At 44.3% G+C, this 18,919-nt stretch overlaps 1 protein-coding gene across 1 annotated transcript; it reads right to left on the reverse strand.

Annotated features, from left to right (window-relative positions):
- Nucleotides 1-1,645: 1,645 nt before the first annotated feature.
- On the reverse strand, nucleotides 1,646-17,214 carry ELOA (elongin A). The gene is made up of 11 exons (XM_080921769.1): nucleotides 17,071-17,214; nucleotides 11,188-11,244; nucleotides 9,891-9,997; nucleotides 7,415-8,594; nucleotides 7,203-7,317; nucleotides 6,703-6,858; nucleotides 6,502-6,599; nucleotides 5,773-5,953; nucleotides 5,256-5,367; nucleotides 4,377-4,558; nucleotides 1,646-3,863 (listed from the first exon to the last, which is right to left on the reverse strand). The coding sequence occupies exons 1-11, from the start codon at nucleotides 17,143-17,145 to the stop codon at nucleotides 3,802-3,804; spliced, it is 2,325 nt and encodes a 774-aa protein (XP_080777895.1). The 5' UTR covers nucleotides 17,146-17,214; the 3' UTR covers nucleotides 1,646-3,801.
- Between the last annotated feature and the right edge of the window lie 1,705 nt (nucleotides 17,215-18,919).

Genomic DNA, 18,919 nt, shown 5'->3' on the forward strand with positions numbered 1-18,919 from the left:
TGGGACAGGGGCTTGCTTCATGTTGTTCACAGTAGTTGACTATGATCTGACTTGTACTCTGGGGAGGCAGGATGTGGGGATGTGAATTTGCCAGCTTTTGCAATTGTGTGACACTTGGAATTCTGGGAACTTTTCAGAGGAGATATATTGTTGGTCATAGTTTAAGTAGTTGTGTGCAAAAAATAAGAAATTAGATGTCTTAATGGTGAATCAAACTTGCCCAGAACTCATGGCTTCTCGTCATCAGGAGTAGTCTACAGTAACATCACCCATTCCCTGACCCCGCCATTCTTCATGGATCTTTTTCCTTTCCTCTCTATCCTCTCCTCTCTTATCTAGTGTGAGGTGGTTGAAAGGGTGGAAGGAAAACAGTGAAGGGTAAAAGAACCAACACAGTAACAAAAGACAAGCTACAATGGGTAACGGTTGTAATCATAGCCTTCATGATGCTGAGGTAGGCCTATCTGAGCCACATAAATGTTTCACTCTCCACCAAATATGGCTGACTACCTAGGATCCATGTCAGAACCAAGAGTGCTTCAGGACTAAAAGTTGTTTTATGCAAGGCCTGACACAGCAGATATATGCAGGATTATAGTTGAACAAATGCTGAAACTTGTGCAGCTCGGTCAGGGCCAACATGGAGGTTCTTAGCAAAATTTTTTTTAATCAGACAACAGAAGAGGGCATCAGATCTCACTACGGATGGTTGTGAGCCACCATGTGGTTGCTGGGAATTGAACTCAGGACCTCTGGAAGAATAGTCAGTCAGTGCTCTAAACCACTGAACCATTTCTCCAAACCAGCAAATTTTTATGATCTTAGAATGCAAGGGAAGAGTCAGGCTTACCTTTCACACCTGTGAATAGAGACTAAAAGCCAGAGGGGCTCAAATCTCTGTACTCTGGAAACCTGAGTTTCAAATCTTTCCTTTCTGCACCTTGAAGCTATTCAACATGGCTACATTACCGCACCTCTGAGTCATGGTTCCTAATAGACAATGAGCTTATTAACTCAGGCCTTCCAAGAATCACAAGAGAAAATGAAACAACGCAGGCCTCAGCAGTTGCTCCTTACCTGAGAATCCTCTAGGTTGTTTTTTGGGGGGGCTGGGGAGTTGTCTCTCAAACTCCTCTCTGGCCCTGCTTTGCTTTAGTAGAAACCTCAACCCTTTAAGGCTAGGCCTATAAGAAGTAAACTCCTGAGCGACTGTATTGTCTGACATAAGCAAAACAATGTCTAGGATACCAACACATTAGAATCCTGGGAGTGGCCAAGCCTTCCCAGGTGAGGCTCAGAGGGAAGGCAGCAATCTTCCTGTGGTCCCAGTGTGAATGCTGACGATATACACAACATGCCCACCTTAGCTCCCCTTTTCACCCCCAAAGATGTTTGCTACCTTAAACTGTTCCTACTGAAATTAGCTAAGCCTGTCTCCTGGTTCAGATGGGTACCATAAACCTCGCCTCCACAATCAGCTGTATACCATAAACTCGCTGAGCTTTCAGGGTGTTTCCGCAGCTCCATTAGCATGAACATAGCCCCCGAGATTGAAGCAGACGCCTTGTGATTTATATCTCCTCCCTTACAAAATGAGGAAGCTCAGCAGGTAGAATTTTTTTGCTTTTTATTTAGACATGGGATTTTTCTTTTTGTATAACTTATCTAATTAAAATATTCATCTTGTAGTTACCACAAAAAAGTAACATAGAAAATTGTATTTACATTTTGGGACCAAAATACAAATGCAGAGCAGGATGGTGCTTACTCCTGCCCCTCCCCCAATAGAGCAATAAGCCCGCGAGCCCTTGTAAGCCCCAAGGACCGCAAAGGGTTAGTCCATCGCATGTAATCTGTATGTAGTGTAGCACAGAAAAATTGTCTTTACAAATGTGACCAAAAGTTGAAAATGACTGTCTGCTTTGTAGCCATTGTGCACGGGGTGAGGGGCTGTGGGGCCAGCTACTTCCTGGGCCCCTCACTGTTCTCACCAGTCATATCCCTGACGCAGACACTCTTGAAGGGGTAGAAAATCTGGCTCTAAGTAAATTGGGTGCCTCAGAAATCTTTATGTGCCAAACCGGATGCTGACACTAGGATGGGCTGCGTGTGTCCTTTCTTCCCCTAGGCCTATAAACTCCTAAGAGGAATTAAATCATACACAACCAAATCTAAAACAGGAAAACAATAGCAAAGGGAGGTCTTGGAAACACAGCTAAGGCATAAATCTGAGGTGGTCAACACCTAAAGAGGCTGTTCTAGACAGCAGGAGCCTGGCTCCTACTACAAATGTCCCCTTGACTTCAGCTAAAAGACCTGATGTTAGACTTTGAGATCAGGCTGAGAGGTGGTATGGTGAAACAAGGAACCAAGAGAAACGATGTGTAACTTAGCAATGCCTATGTCCCATGACAACAGGGACCAGGCACAGCAACACACAGTAAGTCTGCAGGTGGGAGTTGTGGGGATGGGGTGAGCCCTAGCTTTAGCTGTCCAGGTTTCCCGTGCTCCCTTAGAGTCTTTATCAGCGTGAGCTCTCGAGGGTGCTAAAACAGACAATAGGCGCAGTGGCCTAGCTTAGCAGGCTGTCTGTCCCCTTGAGTTCATTACATCCTTCACCTGGCTCATAACCAAGTGAGCCCTGCTCCACATTTTCTGACAGCAAGGAAGTCTTCTTCCAGAACTGGCTGGCTGGGACCAGGGTGACCATCCACCCTTCCCAAGACTGCCCATCCCCACCTCTGGCCAACACTCAGAAGGCTGAATCTTCACTGAGTTCTCTGCTGGCCACAGCACACTACCGCTCCTCCAGTCCTACCAGCACCTTTCTTTCAAACAAAAGCAAGTTTCACAGCACTATAATGCTTTAAATCATTCACTCCTGGCAGGAATTCATAGAACAAGAGAATAAAGTGCTGGCTTTCAACCCCCAAATCACATTCAGAGCTAGAGAAGCCCGGCCATGTCTGCTTCCCCATAGTGCAGGGAAAGACAAAGGGTGTACGTGTGTGTACACGTGTATGTAAAATACTGAACCAGAGACTAGAAATTACAAAACTGCTGAGGTCCTACATGAATTGTCCTCCTAAGGTCCTGTCCTCCGATGAGCCTAAAAGCAGGGAAATGAGTGTGATGTGAGGATGATGTACGAAGGACTTTGCACACAGCCTTCCTTAACAAATGCTAGTGAAGAAAGAAAAGCGCCCACCAAGAAACAATAAGGGTTTCCACAGGGAGGCTCCCCTGGAGGACAGGCACTCTGCCACTCACTCACCCTGGCCCATGTTTGGGCTTCGAGTGACACACTGGCTCTGAAGATGCCCTTTTGGACCAATGTCTACTCAGAAGAGCTGACCTAGGACAAGAATGGCTTTTGCTAGGCTCATCTTACTTTAATAAAGGACCTGGAAAGTAAAAGGCTAAATATAGCAGACCAAAAAGAAAAAAAAAACAAAAAAACAAAACAAAAAACCCTGGGGGTATTATAAATACATCTGGGGGCAATATTTATTAATTAAAACTATGTCTTATAGTTTACAAAGATGCTAATTAGCAACAAAAGTATAACTGATCTTAAAGTCCTCAGTAGGACTGAGGCTCATACTGTCTTCAGAAATCTGAAGTGTGCTACAAGCAGGGTACAGGGCTGAGGCACACAGGGGGACACCTGGAACTGTGCAGGAGTCAGAGGCCAAAAGTTCCATGAAGCAAAAGATACGCGTCTTCTTCTGTGGACATCCTCTTCTGTCCCACTGTCCCTGTATTCCTGCTTCCAGACTCAACCTCCAAGGCAAGTCCTGCTTATCGTCGGGAGAATCTGTTCTTGAATGCTTTAATGGTCTTGGCCATCATCGGAGCAATTTCTGTGAAGAAAAAGGAGCCAGCTACTTCAGATTGGTGGCAGCACAGACATATGCCACTGTGGTTTATAGCTAAGCCAGGATAAGTTTGCTTTCCCTGGCTGTGAACCTCACCTCCACAAACAATGAACTAGCAGGAACCGTTTGAAAAAGCTGCCAGAGAAACCCCATCATGAGGCAGACTCTGACAGACCCAGTAGGTGCAGAACCACCAACATCTCTTACACCACAGCTTCCAAAGACTGGCTGCTGTGCTCACGGATGGCTTAAGAGACAAATTTGAGTCTCTGCTGACTTTTGGGGCCATATGACAATTTAACTTTGCAACACACACATTCGTTCAATAGTACCCAGACCCTCCAACCTCCCAGAGCAGCACCTGGTCTCATGACGTGCTAATAAGCATGAAACACCTGAGGAGGACTAGCCTGTCCTTGGCTGGTGATCACTGCCCAGTTAACATCTGTGTCAGGATCCCCACAGACCCACAACCCTGCTTCCACCAAAACTGCTTACTCTTCACAGCTGGTTTCCTGGGATCATAAGATACAGAACTGCTGGCCACAGGAGCTAAGTGGGCACTGCTGGTACTGGGCCCATCGTAGGACAGCTCCTCAGGGCTGGAGTGGAAGTTGCTGCTGCTGCTGTTACTGGCAGGAACATGGCTGCTTCCTGTTGTATATGGTGCTGGCTTAATCCTGCAATACAGAACAAAGCTGACAACTAGCTGGGAGCACACAATCTAAACAGCTGTTGCTGGGTGATTCCACTGTGGCTCTGTGCAGTGGGCCTGGTGGGCTGAGTCCTGGTGAAGATTCAGATACAGCTGTTAGCCCTTTATTGAGAGTGACAGTCACACTAAGTTTTTCCTGTTAAACTGTCAGTCTATAATTTGGAAATGCTCACCTGTCCAAAAAAAATCTAGGCACCCTGGAAATTTGTTTTGTTTTGGTATGTATGTATATGCAGATGTGGGTACCCATATGTTCATGTGGAAGCCAAGTCAACCTTGGGTGTCATTTCTCAGGAGCCACCTAGTTATTAGACATTCTCTTAGCAGACCTAAGCACAGGCTGGGCTGGCTGGTGATTCACCTGCCCAGCACAAGGATCCCAAGTGCACATCAACCATGTGCCTGTTGACAGGTTCTGAGGGTCAAACTGGTCCTTAAGCATCTTATTAGTAGCAGAGATACATCTTCAACCCTACAAATAGTTTTGGAGTTTGAGGAAAATGAATGCAGAAGGGGCCTGTTCTCTACATAGGAGAACACATGTAAGAAACAAATAATCCACATAAGCAGTAAGCCAGGACATGAAGGCAAAGAGAAAGAGTGCAGATCCAGTACAAAGTAAGTCACTTCAGGGTAGTGATCACGCAGCAGAGAGAACTTACCTGACTTTCTCAGGGACAGCTGCTCCCCCGGTTCCAAATTTCTCCTGCCTCCGTCGGACATCTCTCGGTGGCTTGGCCACAGAATTGACAAAGGCCATCTTTGCTTGTCGTCCTGAGTAGAAATAACATTAATATTTACATTCATAATCAAAGGTAATGCTCCCAATATGAGAGTCTAGAGCAGTGGTTCTCAACAAAATGTGTACCTTTTAATATAGTTCTCATGGTGTGGTGACCCCCAGCCATAAAATTATTTTTATTGCTATTTCATAACTGTAATTGCTACTGTTTGTTATGATGAGGTAAATTTGTGTTTTCCAATGGTTCTAGGCAACCTCTGTGAAAGTGTTTTGAACCTTCAAAAGAAGTCACAACCCACAGACCACTGGTCTAGAGCTTTCTAAAGTTCCAAACTAGGGCTCATCAGGTCCTGTGAGCCCGCTCTCTGAAAGCAGCCTGTGGCAAGTGACTCAGCCACCCACCTGGCTGCCCCTACCCGGCTCCACGCTTCTGTTACCTTTTGGCTTATTGGCATGTGCAGACCGGATGTTGTTAGTGAGCAGGCGTAGCCGCTGCTCTCTGGCATCCTGGAGCCTCAGGTACATCTCCCTCCAGGACTCATACTCTTCTGGTCTTTCTTCCTTAAAGTCTCGGTGACAATGAACTTTCCACAACTGATCTGTTTCCTCAATTAATACCTGAAACCATGACCAAGACATCACTTCTATACAACTTTCCTACATACCTCCCTTGTACCTACACATGACCCAATGCCTAATGGAATGGGGGAGGGAGGTTGATGCAGTAGCAGTAGTTACAGTTCCACAGTACTAGGAAGCAGGCAAATTACTAAATTAAAAAAAAAAAAAAAGAAGAAGAAGACAGCAGGTAGCAGGGGTGGTAGTTGCTCATGCCTTTAGTGCCAGCACCTGGGAGGCAGAGAGGCAGAGCTAGTGGGTTTGAGTTTGAGGCTAGCCTGGTCTACACAGTGACTTCCAGGAAAGCCAGACTGTCTTAAAAATAAAACCACAATATATATACATACATACATACATACATGACCCCGAACAATCAAAACAAAGAAGGATCCCAGGGGTAGGCACAAAAAATATACTTGTTTAAAGGCCCAGACATGAAAAACCAAACATGCCCTCTGACCTGCCCTTCAGCCACAGCAGATCCAGAGACAACGCTACCTTTGGAAACAGAGCCAGGAAGGTACACTGTTCCCACTTAGGACACTCACATGATTGCATTCTTCTATTCGGTAGAGCTGATCAGGCGTGCACCTCTCCAAGACAGGTTCAAGAAGAGAATAGGGGACTCCTCCCACTTCAAATATAGCTACAGAGAAACCAGAGGTGAGAAGGTTGAGTGCTGAATGGCAGCCAAGCTCCCAGTGACAAAGTCCCAGTGTAGCAATGTGATTGCGAGATGGGTGACTCACAGTCGATATTATTCTTCAGCACCCGGATACACTGCTGGTGCAAGGTCATCATTTTGGGGAGATAGGCACACTTGGAACCCGAATACACCTGCATCTTAGAATTCATTCTGCGTCCTGTAAACCCAGCTTCTTCTTCTTCCTGGGGTGAAGAGAACGCTGTAGAAAGAAGAAAACCAGTGAGTCACAAAAGGTCTATACCACATGGTGAAGAGCTTCACACGGCAGCTCACCACTTTCTGAAATTCAACCAAAGGTTCCAACATCCTCCTCTAGCTCCTTGGGCACCACACACACTTGGTGAATAGACAGAGATGCTAGCAAAACACTAATGTCGACGAGATAAAGATATAATCTTTAATCCTAGCACTCGAAAGGCAGAGACAGATGAATCTGAGTTAAAGCAAGCCTAGTCTACAAAGTGAGTTCCAGGCCAGTCAAGGCTACACAATGATACCCAGTTTCAAAAAAATAAAAATAAATAAAAAGATGTCCAAAATTACCTTTTCGCTTTGGCTGAATAGAGGGAATCAACTCGAGGGACGGAAGGGGGCGGTAGTTGGCTTGAATGGCAGGTAAGGGGATGTCTGGCAATGCTGGCAGCACGTCAGCAGGGACCTGCAGAGAGAGTGCAGAGCCCACCCTGTAAACACAGCTTTCTTCCCTGCAGTCAGTTAAGCAAGCACACTGCACAGGCAGGAGACAGAGGAGTTACCTTCCGTGGTCTCATGGGGTCGGCTCCAGCTGGCTGCAGCTTCTCTGACTTGTTCTCATTCACCTTGGGTGATTTCTGAGCCGAGTTCACGTTTTTACTAGTGCTCTTAGAGTCCTTTCTTTTAAGTCCTTTTTCTCCAAGTGCTGTACTGGAAGTTTTCACAACCTTCTTTTTTTTCTTCCGGGGCTGGTCATAGCTGAGGTATGACTCAAATGACATCGTGGGCTGCTCAAACTCATCATCCATGTCTGTCTCCTCTACTTTAGGGAGTGAGCTTGGTGACTTTCGATCTGAGTTAGTTCTTACTTTCCCCTCCTGAGCCTTCAGGTTGTTGGGAACTTTCTCCTTGGCTTTGGGCAATGGGTCTCCTGTCCCTCGTCCTGAGTCCACACCATCTATACTCTGCTTGTTTTTCTCAGACTTGGTTTTCTCAGAGTCCTTGTGTTTGGGCTTTTTAAAGTGGTTGTCTGAAGCAACATCTAAGGCAGGTGACAACTTCTTCTTTAGACTGTTGCCTTCTCTGTCCTTCTCTTTCTTGACAACACTAGAGGGCAGCTTCTCCTTGGCACTGTCCCCTGAGAGTAGCCTTCGGCTTTCCTCTTTGGAAGAGGCTTTGTGTGACTTTTCTCTGCCCACGGCAGAGATTTTCTCATCCCCTCTGGCATCCACAGAGCGTTTCTCCTTGTGGGAAGATTTGTGCTGCTTGTTTTGGCTAACAGCCCCTTTCCCTTGGTTTTCACCCAAGTGACTAACCCCTAATCTGTCCTGAAAGGTGTTACTGTGGACTTTTCCAGGCTTCTGGTGTGAGACGATGGGTTCCTGGTCCTCCTCTGGGGACCTGGGGAGGTCTGTATACATTTGATGAGGACTTGAAGGTGGAGGGGATTGAACATGGCCATAGTCAGATGACTCGGGGTCTGAAGAATATGGTGGTGACACTCTGTGACACCTTTTCCTTTCATCTCTCCTTTCGTGACTGTGAACCACACTGTGAGGCCTTTCAGGCTCAGAAAGTTTTTTGTGTTTTTTCTGTCTGTGCTCAGGGCTGTAGGACCGGCTGCCAGAGGCTTTCCAGCTTTCCTGGTAGTTCCCTTCCATCTCTTCTTCCCTCTGAAGAGCATCTCTGGGACGCTTATGAGAATTGTTCTTCTCAAAATCCTGATCCTCAGTCTCATTATTTCTAAAATAAAAGCAAAAGCAGAAGCAGATCTCAGCATAAACCTCTTTAGACAAAGTCACAGATCTTGACCTCAGCCATGAAGGGGGTACATCTACCATCCAAAAACTTGGGTGGTCAGTCAGGACAATCAGAAGTTCAAGGTCATCCTCTACTACAAAGCAAGTTCAAGGCCAATGGGCTACAGAAGACCTTGTCTTACCACAAAACAAAACAAACAAGGACGAGACCACAAGTGGTGCCTCACACCTATAATCCCAATACCAAGGAAGCTAAGACAGGGTTGAAGAATCAGATATTCAAGGTCATCATGTTACATAGCATGTTCAAAGCTAGATCAGATTGAGCCACAGAATGAGACCATGTTTTAAAGAAGATATTAAGGCCAGCCTGATGGCTCAGCAGACAATATTTGCCATGCAAGCCTGAAGACCTGGTGTCAGAAGAAAACTGACTCTCTGAAATCATAGCCAGCCATCTCCACCGTTAGTATGTGAGTCTGTGCTCAATACACAGCATCAAGCCACCAAACAAAACAAAAAACACCCAATAAAATGTTAATGTTTGTCATTAAAAAAGAATTGTACTCTGGCATGTTGGCCCATTTCTTTAATTCTAACACTCACTGGCACAGGCAGGCAGATCTCTGAGTTCAAGGCCAGCCTGGTCTTGAGTTCCATGGGCTATAATAAGAGACTTTGTCTCAAAAACCAAAACCAATCAAACAAACAAAAAAAAATTTAAGAAAAAAATATTTGGGCTGGAGAGATGGATGGCTCAGCTATTAAGACCATTGGCTGTTCTTCACAAGGTCCTGAGTTCAATTCCCAGCAACCACATGGTGGCTCACAGCCACCTGTAATGGGATCTGGTACCCTCTTCTGGTATGTCTGAAGACAGCTACAATGTACTCATAAATAAATAAATCTTAAAAAAAAAAAAGAAAGAAAGAAAGAAAAAAAGAAAAAAGAAAAAGGAATCAGAGATTTAAAAAAATTTTGCTTGCATTTTGACATATTTATTTCAATGAGACGACTGCACCATGCACATATGGAGGCCAGAGGACAACTTTTACAAGCCAGAGCTCTCCTCTCACCACATAGGTTGCAAGGACCAAGGTTATCAAGATTGGCAATAGGTGCCTTTACCTGGCCATATACCTGGGCCTTTAAATAAATTACTGATACTTTATTATATATTCTACAGTAACCTACAATTATCATGGGTTGCTTTTATAATCGAGGTGACATAGTTAATTGGACATGTGAAGCAGAACAAGCAGAGAAGAAATGTTCTTACCGCTCTACTGGAACCAGCTTCTTCCACTGGGCCACCAGGTCTCTGGCAAAGTTTCCCACTTGCTCATGTTTCCGAAAGCTATTCACTGTTTTCCCTACCCCAGTCTCCTACAAATGTAACATAGAAATTGATTGAGAATTCTGAAATGAAGAGCATGGTTTTCTGCAGAAGTAAAGCCTCCTGTTAAAGAAAAGCAACAAATACTTCCCTACTAAAACACCTAAGCTTTATGCTAAATTACTTCATGCTCTATGCCTAGGTGTTTGACACAAAGTACTAAAGCCCACAGGTTTAGAGAAGGTCATCAAAAATAGCCCAGAAACATAGAATGGATGGATAGGGGTTTGATCCGCATGCTTTCCCTGAGTCAGTGGAAGTGCTCATCATAATCTCGGGCTGGAGAGATGGTTCAGTGGTTAAGAGCACTGACTGCTCTTCCAGAGGTCCTGAGTTCAATCCCCAACAACCACATGGTGTCTTACAACCATCTGTAATGAGATCTGATGCCCTCTTCGGGTGTGTCTGAAGACAGCTACAGTGTACTTATATATAATAAATAAATAAATCTTTAAAAAAAATCCTTAAGAAATTTTTTTTTTTGAAAAGACAGGGTTCAGTATGTATACCAGGCTGGCCTTGAACTCAGACTCATCTAAAAAGGCACACACAACCATAAGGCCTCGAAGTTTCCTAGAATTAGAATCTATGAGTAGAAGATGCCAAAGTCAATATTCTTTTTCTGCATTAATTTTTTAAAAGATGTTACCATGTATATGCTTTGCAGTTAAGAGAAACTACTGCTTTTGTAGAGGACCAAAATTCAATCCCAACACCTACATCAAGTAGCTCCCAATTGCCTACAACTCCAATTTGAGAGAATCTGAGGTCCTTTATTCTCCTTGGGCATTTAAATACTCATAAAGTCACACTGGCACATACGCATAAGTAAAAGAATAAATCTTTAAATTTTGAACTAAAAATTTTGAACCAAAATTCAAGCAACAAGAAATAGCCATGTAGCTTAGCTGAGGACACTTGTGTATCATGCACAACAGAGCTTCTTCCCTAACTAACATCATATCAATCTACTTTCTGTCTATGGACATTTCATAGAAACGGAATCATACAGTATATGCAGTGTTTTGTATCTGCCTTCTTTCACCTGTAAAGCCTCTCCTCCCTTCTACCCTCTCTCTAGTGAGAAACATTTGAAATACAGTCACATAATATTTACAATTAAAAAATTCTTACCAATGTAAATAGAGATTTCAATAAAAAATTATGAAAAAAGACTTACCACAAGAATGTCTACTGTGATAGGTAAAATGGAAAGTTTCTTCAAATATTTCAATAGCTGCAGAGAGAATGAAAAAATATTAATTTCTATAGTCATGCCAACCTTCTCTGAGGCAGATGATACTATCTGGTGTGAGCTATGTGCTTGGAATGATGCTCTTCATAGTAACAACTGTGGGTGCTATCTGTATCTTAAAGTGTGAAAAAAGGCTCAGAGATGCTTGGACACTAGCCCAAGACACAACTGGTACAAGATTTACTTTAGTCTATATGGTTTTAGAATTTTGACTTTCTTTGAGTTTTTAAAAACGTGTGTGTTATATACACATGTAATGTCTGTGGAGGACAGGACGACTAAAATCATGCTGGGCATGGCGGTGTATGCCATTAATCCCAGCACTGTTTAGGTGAGGGGAGGTGGTCAGACTAGTCTAAATTGGAACCCAGTCTCAACCCAACAATCATTGCCACCTCCTTTGATGCTTGGTTTATCACTGGCCTGGAGCTCACCAATTAGGCTAAGTTCACTGACCAATGAATGAATTTTGGGACTCCTCTGTCTCTGCCTCTCCAACACTGGAATTAGAAAAGTGTGACATCATTACAGCATTTCTACATAGGTGAAGGGGATTGAACTCAGGTCTTAATGCTTCTGAAGCATGTTACCAAATGAACTACACCTCCCAATCCCTCTTTTGCAACTTTTAGGGTTTCTTGTTTATAATACTTGAGATTGAAAATATTAATTAACTATGCTGACAAGTGCTCTACTGCCAAGCTACAATAACCTAGCCTTTTTACGTTTAGAGACAGCCTCACTAGCTTACTCAGGCTTGGCCTTGACTTCTGAACTTCCTGCCTTAGCCTCTGGAAGAGCAGGGTTATAGGACTATGTCACCAAGCCTGTCTAGATTATGTGTTTTTAACTACTTTCTTCTCCAAGGGGGAAAGAAGAGACAGAGAAGTGAATTAAAACTCACTAAATGGGATTGGGGAAATGACTCATTGGCTGCTCTACCAGAGGACCTTTGTTTGATTCCCAACACTCACGTGGAGACTCAGATCATCATAACTCTAGTTCCAAGGGATCCAATACTCTCTTCTAGCCTCCAAGGGCACCAGGCATGCATGAAGTGCAGACATTCATGCAAGCAAAACATCCATACACAAACTAAATAAATAATAATCTGAAAAACCCTCAGTAACTGTCCTGGCATGGTGACTAATGTCTATAATCCCAACATTTAGGAAAATGAGGTAGAAGGATCACCCTGGGTTCAAAGGTCATCTGGGTTTCAAAGAGGGAGAAAGATCCTGCCCCTCCCCACAAAAACAAAACAAAACAGAAAAAAATCCAACACAGCTATCAGCAACTATCACTTTGCAGAGGATTGTGAAAAGTAGCAAGTTTAGGGAAATCATCTACAGATTTGATACATATAAAGCAAAACAAGAACTCCAAAGGAAAAGAAGATCTTCAAACCTCCTGAAGAGCTACAGTGTTTAACAAAACTATCTTCACACAAATGGGAAGCCAAGATCAATCTGAGTCACCGGAGTCAGAGTGCTTTGCTGTTAATAATGACCAAACATGTCTGGGTAGATCAGAAAGATTTGGGTTTGCCATTTCCTTTCTAAAGTTTCTAAAAACTAGGTCAAAACTGGTAGAGCAGAGCTCAAAATGGAGTGAGAGACAGTTTCTTGCCTGATCATGTGCAAGTCAGTAACCTCCCTGAACCTTAGTTACTTCATCTGCAAATCTAAACTAGTGTCTCCATTTGCTGCAAGCTGTGAGGATTATTGGGACAAACCATGTGCAGTGCTTAGTCATGGTGTCTGCAACACCATAAAAGTTAAACATGTTCATCCCTAATCATTGCTCTTTCCACATTCTACCCTTGATCCTAGACCAGATACTGCTCAGGCAATTCCTACTTAATTCCCAACGGATGTCAGGATTGGCTAAGTCTTTTGCTAAGAATGGGTATGTGATATAAACACTTTCCATATAAGGGAGTGTGGTAGTTACAGCAGTGTAAAACAGATAACTGAGCCAGCTATGGTAGCACACCCTTGTAACCCAGCACTCAAAACTGCCAGCCTGGGCTACATATTGAGTAGCAGGTCACAGTACAGGGCAAATCCTCACTCAAAAGCAAAAACATGGAGCTTGAGAGATGAGTCAGTGGTTAAGAACACTAGTTGCTCTTCCAGAGAATCCAAGTTCAGTTCCCAGTACCATCTAGCAGATTACAGTCACCTGCTATGCCAGCTTTAGAGCATCTGATGCCTCTCCTGGCTCTGGGAACACCCATGTACATGTGTACAAATTTTACAGGATACTGAATATATTAGGTTATGTGCATATATATATATATATATATATATATATATATATATATATATATATATATATATATAAAATAGATGTGTAACTATTTCAATTTTTAAAAAGTCAAAACTCAAAAGCTCAAGAGATGGCCCAGTGGCTAAGAGCACTGGCTACTCTTGCAGAGGACCTGGGTTCAGTTCCCAAAACCCATATGATGGCTCACAGCTGTCTGTAACCCCAGTTCTATACGACCCAATGCCCTCTTCTGGCCTTCATGGCCACCAGGCACACATCTGGTAAACATACATACCTACAAGTAAAACTCATACACATAAAAAATAAAAATGCTTAAAAAAAAACATAAAATGAAATAGATAACTGGCTGCCTTCACATTTAAATATTAGACAGCAAAACTTGCTCTTTGTAGCTCAGGCTGTCATATTACTACAAGGTGGAGCAACAAGTATGTTTTTCTGGTCATTCTACTTCCATAATTACTTAACATGGTCTCTAGGCAGAGCAACTGGATCACAGGTGACAATCTTGTTTGACTGGGAATAAGAGGCCCAGTGGTTTATCTGGGGAATATGAAACTTAATGGAGTAAAAAAAAAAAATTACACTTAAAGTCTCCATTTCCCCTATGATCTGACTCAGGAACCATTATGCAAAGGCTAATGCAAATAACATTTTCTCAAAGGGAAATCTGGAATTGCTGTAAAGAGTTAAAATGGGTAGTTCTCCTCTAATGTGAACCCCAAGAAGGGGACAACGTTTCAGGTCCATCCACCATGTGCCTGGAACCATATGTCTGTCTCATTTGACCCTGTAGAGTGGGTACTGTTATATTGAACCTCGGTCCAGGGAGGTTCCATACTTCCCTAAAAAGCCAAGAAACAGTTCAACTAACATTGCAGTCCTTAAAAGAAAAGAGAATCACACCTAACTCATGCACGTTGCATGGAGGAAAGCAGGAACTCTTCCTCAGCACCATGCTACTTGACAGCTTACAGTTCATGTGGCAAAGGAGGTCACAAGAACAGTTACAGGACCACTACATAGCCAACATAGGAGTGGAGTCAGAAGTCAAAGAGGATGTGCTCATCTCAAGGCTTTACACTAACTGGCAAAGTGCGTGCTGCCTTTGTTTACCTTTGGGCTAGCAGACAATGAAAACTCTGAGGTTTTCACGCTGATTCAGCCCAATATAAGAGAAAAAGACTTCACCATCCCCAGTTTCCAGTAAATTCCAAGAAGAAAGGAAGGAATAAGAAGCAGAAAGTACTGTGGGTGTCCTCAAGTAGATGGAAACTTGTGTTGTCAACCCAAAGTAGCATCTAGAAAGCCAGCAAAAACTGGTAACAGGTAACAGAAATAACAAAACCTTACACAGTCCCATGCATAGGAATCTCGGGTTCTCCTGCCCACTGCTTGCAGCCTTAGGGTTAACCAGTTCCCCCCAACAGTCACCTCCTCATTCTTTATGTACAACCAATCTGTGAGCTTCAGTTTTCACACTTAAAACCTAACAAACTAGACTGCTAACTTTATCCAATCAATGATAGGAACAAGAGCTAAGTCATCTCCCAGGATCTTCTCGAACAAGTGAGCCTAGAGCTTGGATGAATGTAGGGTGAATACAGTTAATTTACACTTAAAATACCAAAATCCAATAGCAGGGGTCCCAAAAACACAGGTGTGGAATCAGCCTTTTGGCTAATAATGGTCTGGAAGCAAGATTTGGTTGCAAATTCAATACTGCTCTATAATCATCTTACCACTTCAAGAACCTGTGAGAGCTTGCTGTGTTAAGAGGAGGTTGGAAAGCCAGCGTGGCCGGCTTGCAATTTTCTTTTTGCAGTCAGCGTGTTTCTGAATATCGATGTTTCAAGTCTTTTGCACAGGGGTCTCTCAACATTTTCCTCACCTCCATATTGCTCTCTTCACAACACATTCAGTTCTCCCTCCCCAGTGGGTAAAGAAGCCAGGAGCTCACAAAGCTGCTACTGAACTATATCCCTAGGCTGAAGGTAATTTTCTATCTGGGAAATGAAAAGCCAAATAGGGCTGTCAGAGGTAGAGGGCTTGCCTACTAGTGTTAGCCTGTGAGTCCCTGCCAATGCCACAAACTCCTACCAAATACAACAACAAAACACTAAATTCCCTTTGAAAAAATTACTAGGAGTTTAAGGAAAGTTACTTTTCTACCTTGACATTTCATACACAAATAAGACCATTCCAAAATTTAAATTCTAATGAGAGGAGGGAAAAAAACTACAGATATTACATGGAGGGTTTTTACTTTTTTAATCTGATGGGTGGAAACGACCAAATGAGGGTTGGCTACTTTAAGGTCAGTCACAAATCTTATAGTGTTCAGGAAGGCAATCTGGTACTTAGAAATAATGACCATTTATTAGATGCCCACAAAGGGTTATTGTAAAAAGAAACTTGTAAATATGTCCGACTGAAGGTCCCCAAGGCCTCCATAGAAAGGAAAACACAAGACAATTGAAACATTTACGTTTTAGATGATGTGTAACACAAGTTTCTGAAGAAGTATATCTCTGAGCTGAATAAGGGGAGTTAAAAAGTGGCCTGGAGGTGAGAGGTGGTGTGAAACCTTCAAAAACATAGAACCCTCTCCGTGACCCACTAGGAATAAGAGTGAATGGAGTCCTTGACTGAAAATTCTGAAAGATGGCGATTCACACACACAGAGCACTTGGGTCCAGCTGGTATTTCAGGAAGAAACTAAAGAAGCAGGCTGAGCAGAGAACTCCCCCAAAGTCTAGAGCTGGTGCCAGATAGGAACCTAGATTGCACGTATAAGTCCGCTCGCTGCCTCGCTCCATTACTTCCTCTTGCCCTCAGCCCGCTGGACACTTCACCTTTTAGGAACCTCAGGCCCAGGCTAGAATGCTGACAAGCAATGTCACACCCTTCTGTGTTTTCGGCCAGAGACTTCAGTGAAAATGATTCTAACTCCCACCATACCCTCTCCTAGAGCACGGAGAAGCCCGGCCACCCGGGGACCAGGAGGGGACACAATGTATTTAAGATAACAGTTTCTAAAGAAGAAGCAACAAAGTAGTCAAGTGCACTTAAACATGGTTCCTCATCACAGCCGGATTCCAGTATGTCAGAGGCGTGTAACAGGCTCACGCCCTCATCAGGCACCGGAGATCCAGGAGCAGAGCTCAAAAGCCCAAGGCGTTCTCCGTTTTCTCGGTTAAAGGGCAGGGGAGAGAACAGGGGTCCTCAAGCACGGCCGCAGGACCCCCAACCAGCGGACAGAGTCGCTCGGCTGGGACGGGGAAACAGCTGGCGCGACTGCCCGAACCCCGGGTAGAGCCGAAAGGCCCGGCGGCCCCTCGAGTCCTCAGTACCCAGCCGGGGGGCGCCCACCGGCTGCGAACTCCTCGCTGCCCCGCGCCGCTCCGTGGGGCCTGGCTTCGGGTCCGAGAACCCCATCTCACCCGGCCCGCGACCGTTACAGGGCCCGCGCCGCGCCCAACGCCCGCCCGCGCCGCTCACACGCCCGCCACTCACCTTCTTGGGATCCGGGTTCGCAGCCAGGCGCGCCTGCAGCTTCTCCACAACTTGGAGCGCCGACTCCGCCGCCATCGCTGTCACTGGCGCGGCCTCCTCGCCGGAACTGGGCTCGCGTCGCGTCCTCGGGCCGCAACTCCGCCCTCCGTGAGGCCCCGGCGGAGACGGAAGCGCAAATGGTCCCTTCCGGGCTTCAGCTGGGGGGCGTATGGGGAAAAATTCAGGACCCGCCCCCGCGCCAGACCACGCCCACATCATCACCGCGATCTGTCCAACTCAGCATAGGTCACGTCCCCGTCACGCCCAGCCCAGAGCTACGCAAGCAGCCACGCCCCCAAGAATTTGTGTCATTGCAAAGCCGCTGTAATCTGCAAACCACACTGCCTTTAATCCCACGCACTGTTCTCCCAGTAACACCTTCATTTGCACATGACCGTGGTATCTGTGTTTAGGGTCCGAAGCGGCCCCAGGGACTATCCTGGTACCCTTGGAGTGGAAGGAACTGATTCAGGTAAATTATCTGGCTTCCACCTGCAAGCTGTGACACACCCACGCAATAGAGAAATCGTGTAATTTTAAAGTAATTTAACGGTATTGTAATTTTGGGAGAGCAATCCAGGCTATCTGGTTTCAAGGCAATTTGAAACACTGGAAATAAAAATAACACATTATCAATCATCTTGTCCTCAACAGCAGGAGCAGCCTTTTTTTTTACAGATTGTTCAAATAATTGTTTTCTTGCTCTGTCTTTCTTTCTTTCTTTCTTTCTTTCTTTCTTTCTTTCTTTTCTCGAAAAGGAAAGGGTCTCTCTGTGAGGCTAGCCTTGGTGGTCCTGAACTCACTCTTTAGACCAAACTGGCCTTAAACACAGAGATCCACCTGCCTCTACCTCCTAAGGACTGGGATCAAAGTCGTGTGCCACCACCACCTGGCTTCATTTAATAATAAATTAAACCATAATAAATACAAAATCATAATAAAAGCTTACCTGAACCACTTGAGACTCTTAGCATGTCAAAAAAAGTAAAAAAAAAAAAAAAGGCTGAAGAGATGGCTCTGGTATTAAGAGCACCCAGGCACCCAACGCTCTTGCAGAGGACCTGAGTTTAATCCATCTGTGATGGTTGCTTATATTTGGCCAAAGGAGTGGCACTATTAGAAGGTGTGGCCTTGTTGGAGGAAGTATGTCACTGAGGGAGTGGGCTTGGGGAACCTTTGAGCCAGCCCCAATTAAATGCTGTCCTTTATAAAGCTTGTATTGGTCATGTTGTCTGTTCACAGCAATAAAACCCTAAGACAGGGACTGTTGTGATAGGCCCGACCATGCTTTTGTTTGGAAGAATGTGGATTTGGGACTTTGGAAAGCACTGGAACGCTTTAAGTGGGGCTCAATGGACATATCCTAGAAGGAATATGGAAGATTTTGTTACTGAGAGTGATTTGAACTGTTTGGACCTGGCCCAAGAGGTTTCAGGGGAGAAGAATTTCAGTATGTGGCTTAGAGAATATTTTGGTGAAGAATGTGACTACTTTTGGCCCTTGTCTGAAGAGTCTGCATGAATCTAAGATAAAGAGACTCAGAATAATTGCACTGACAAAGAAAGTCTCAGAAATGCCTATCATAGACTTTTTTCTCTGGTTAAGTCTGATGAAGAGCCTTTTAAACAAACATAGCAAGCTGATAAAAGAAAAATATAAAATATATGGTTTGAGTATTAAAGGGACACCAGGAAGTGAAATGGAGCTGAATCCTGTGTTCCAGGATATTAAGTTGAATTAAAGGAGTAGTGACCTGGGGCAAAAATTCCAGCCAACTAAATTTAGGTCTAGGCTCTGTGGTACAAGCCTT

The sequence above is a fragment of the Micromys minutus genome (genome assembly GCF_963924665.1).
Source record: "Micromys minutus genome assembly, chromosome: 9".
NCBI lineage: Eukaryota > Metazoa > Chordata > Mammalia > Rodentia > Muridae > Micromys > Micromys minutus.

What these genes read in the sequence shown, in the direction of transcription:
- ELOA (XM_080921769.1), bottom strand. Translation starts at nt 17,145, where the DNA reads ATGGCGGCGGAGTCGGCGCTCCAAGTTGTGGAGAAGCTGCAGGCGCGC. An exon ending in GCTGAAGAATAATATCGACT is followed by an intron (nt 6,600 to 6,702) that starts GTGAGTCACCCA and finishes GTTTCTCTGTAG; the next exon opens with CTATATTTGAAGTGGGAGGA. An exon ending in ACATGCCAATAAGCCAAAAG is followed by an intron (nt 5,368 to 5,772) that starts GTAACAGAAGCG and finishes ATTTCTACTCAG; the next exon opens with GACGACAAGCAAAGATGGCC.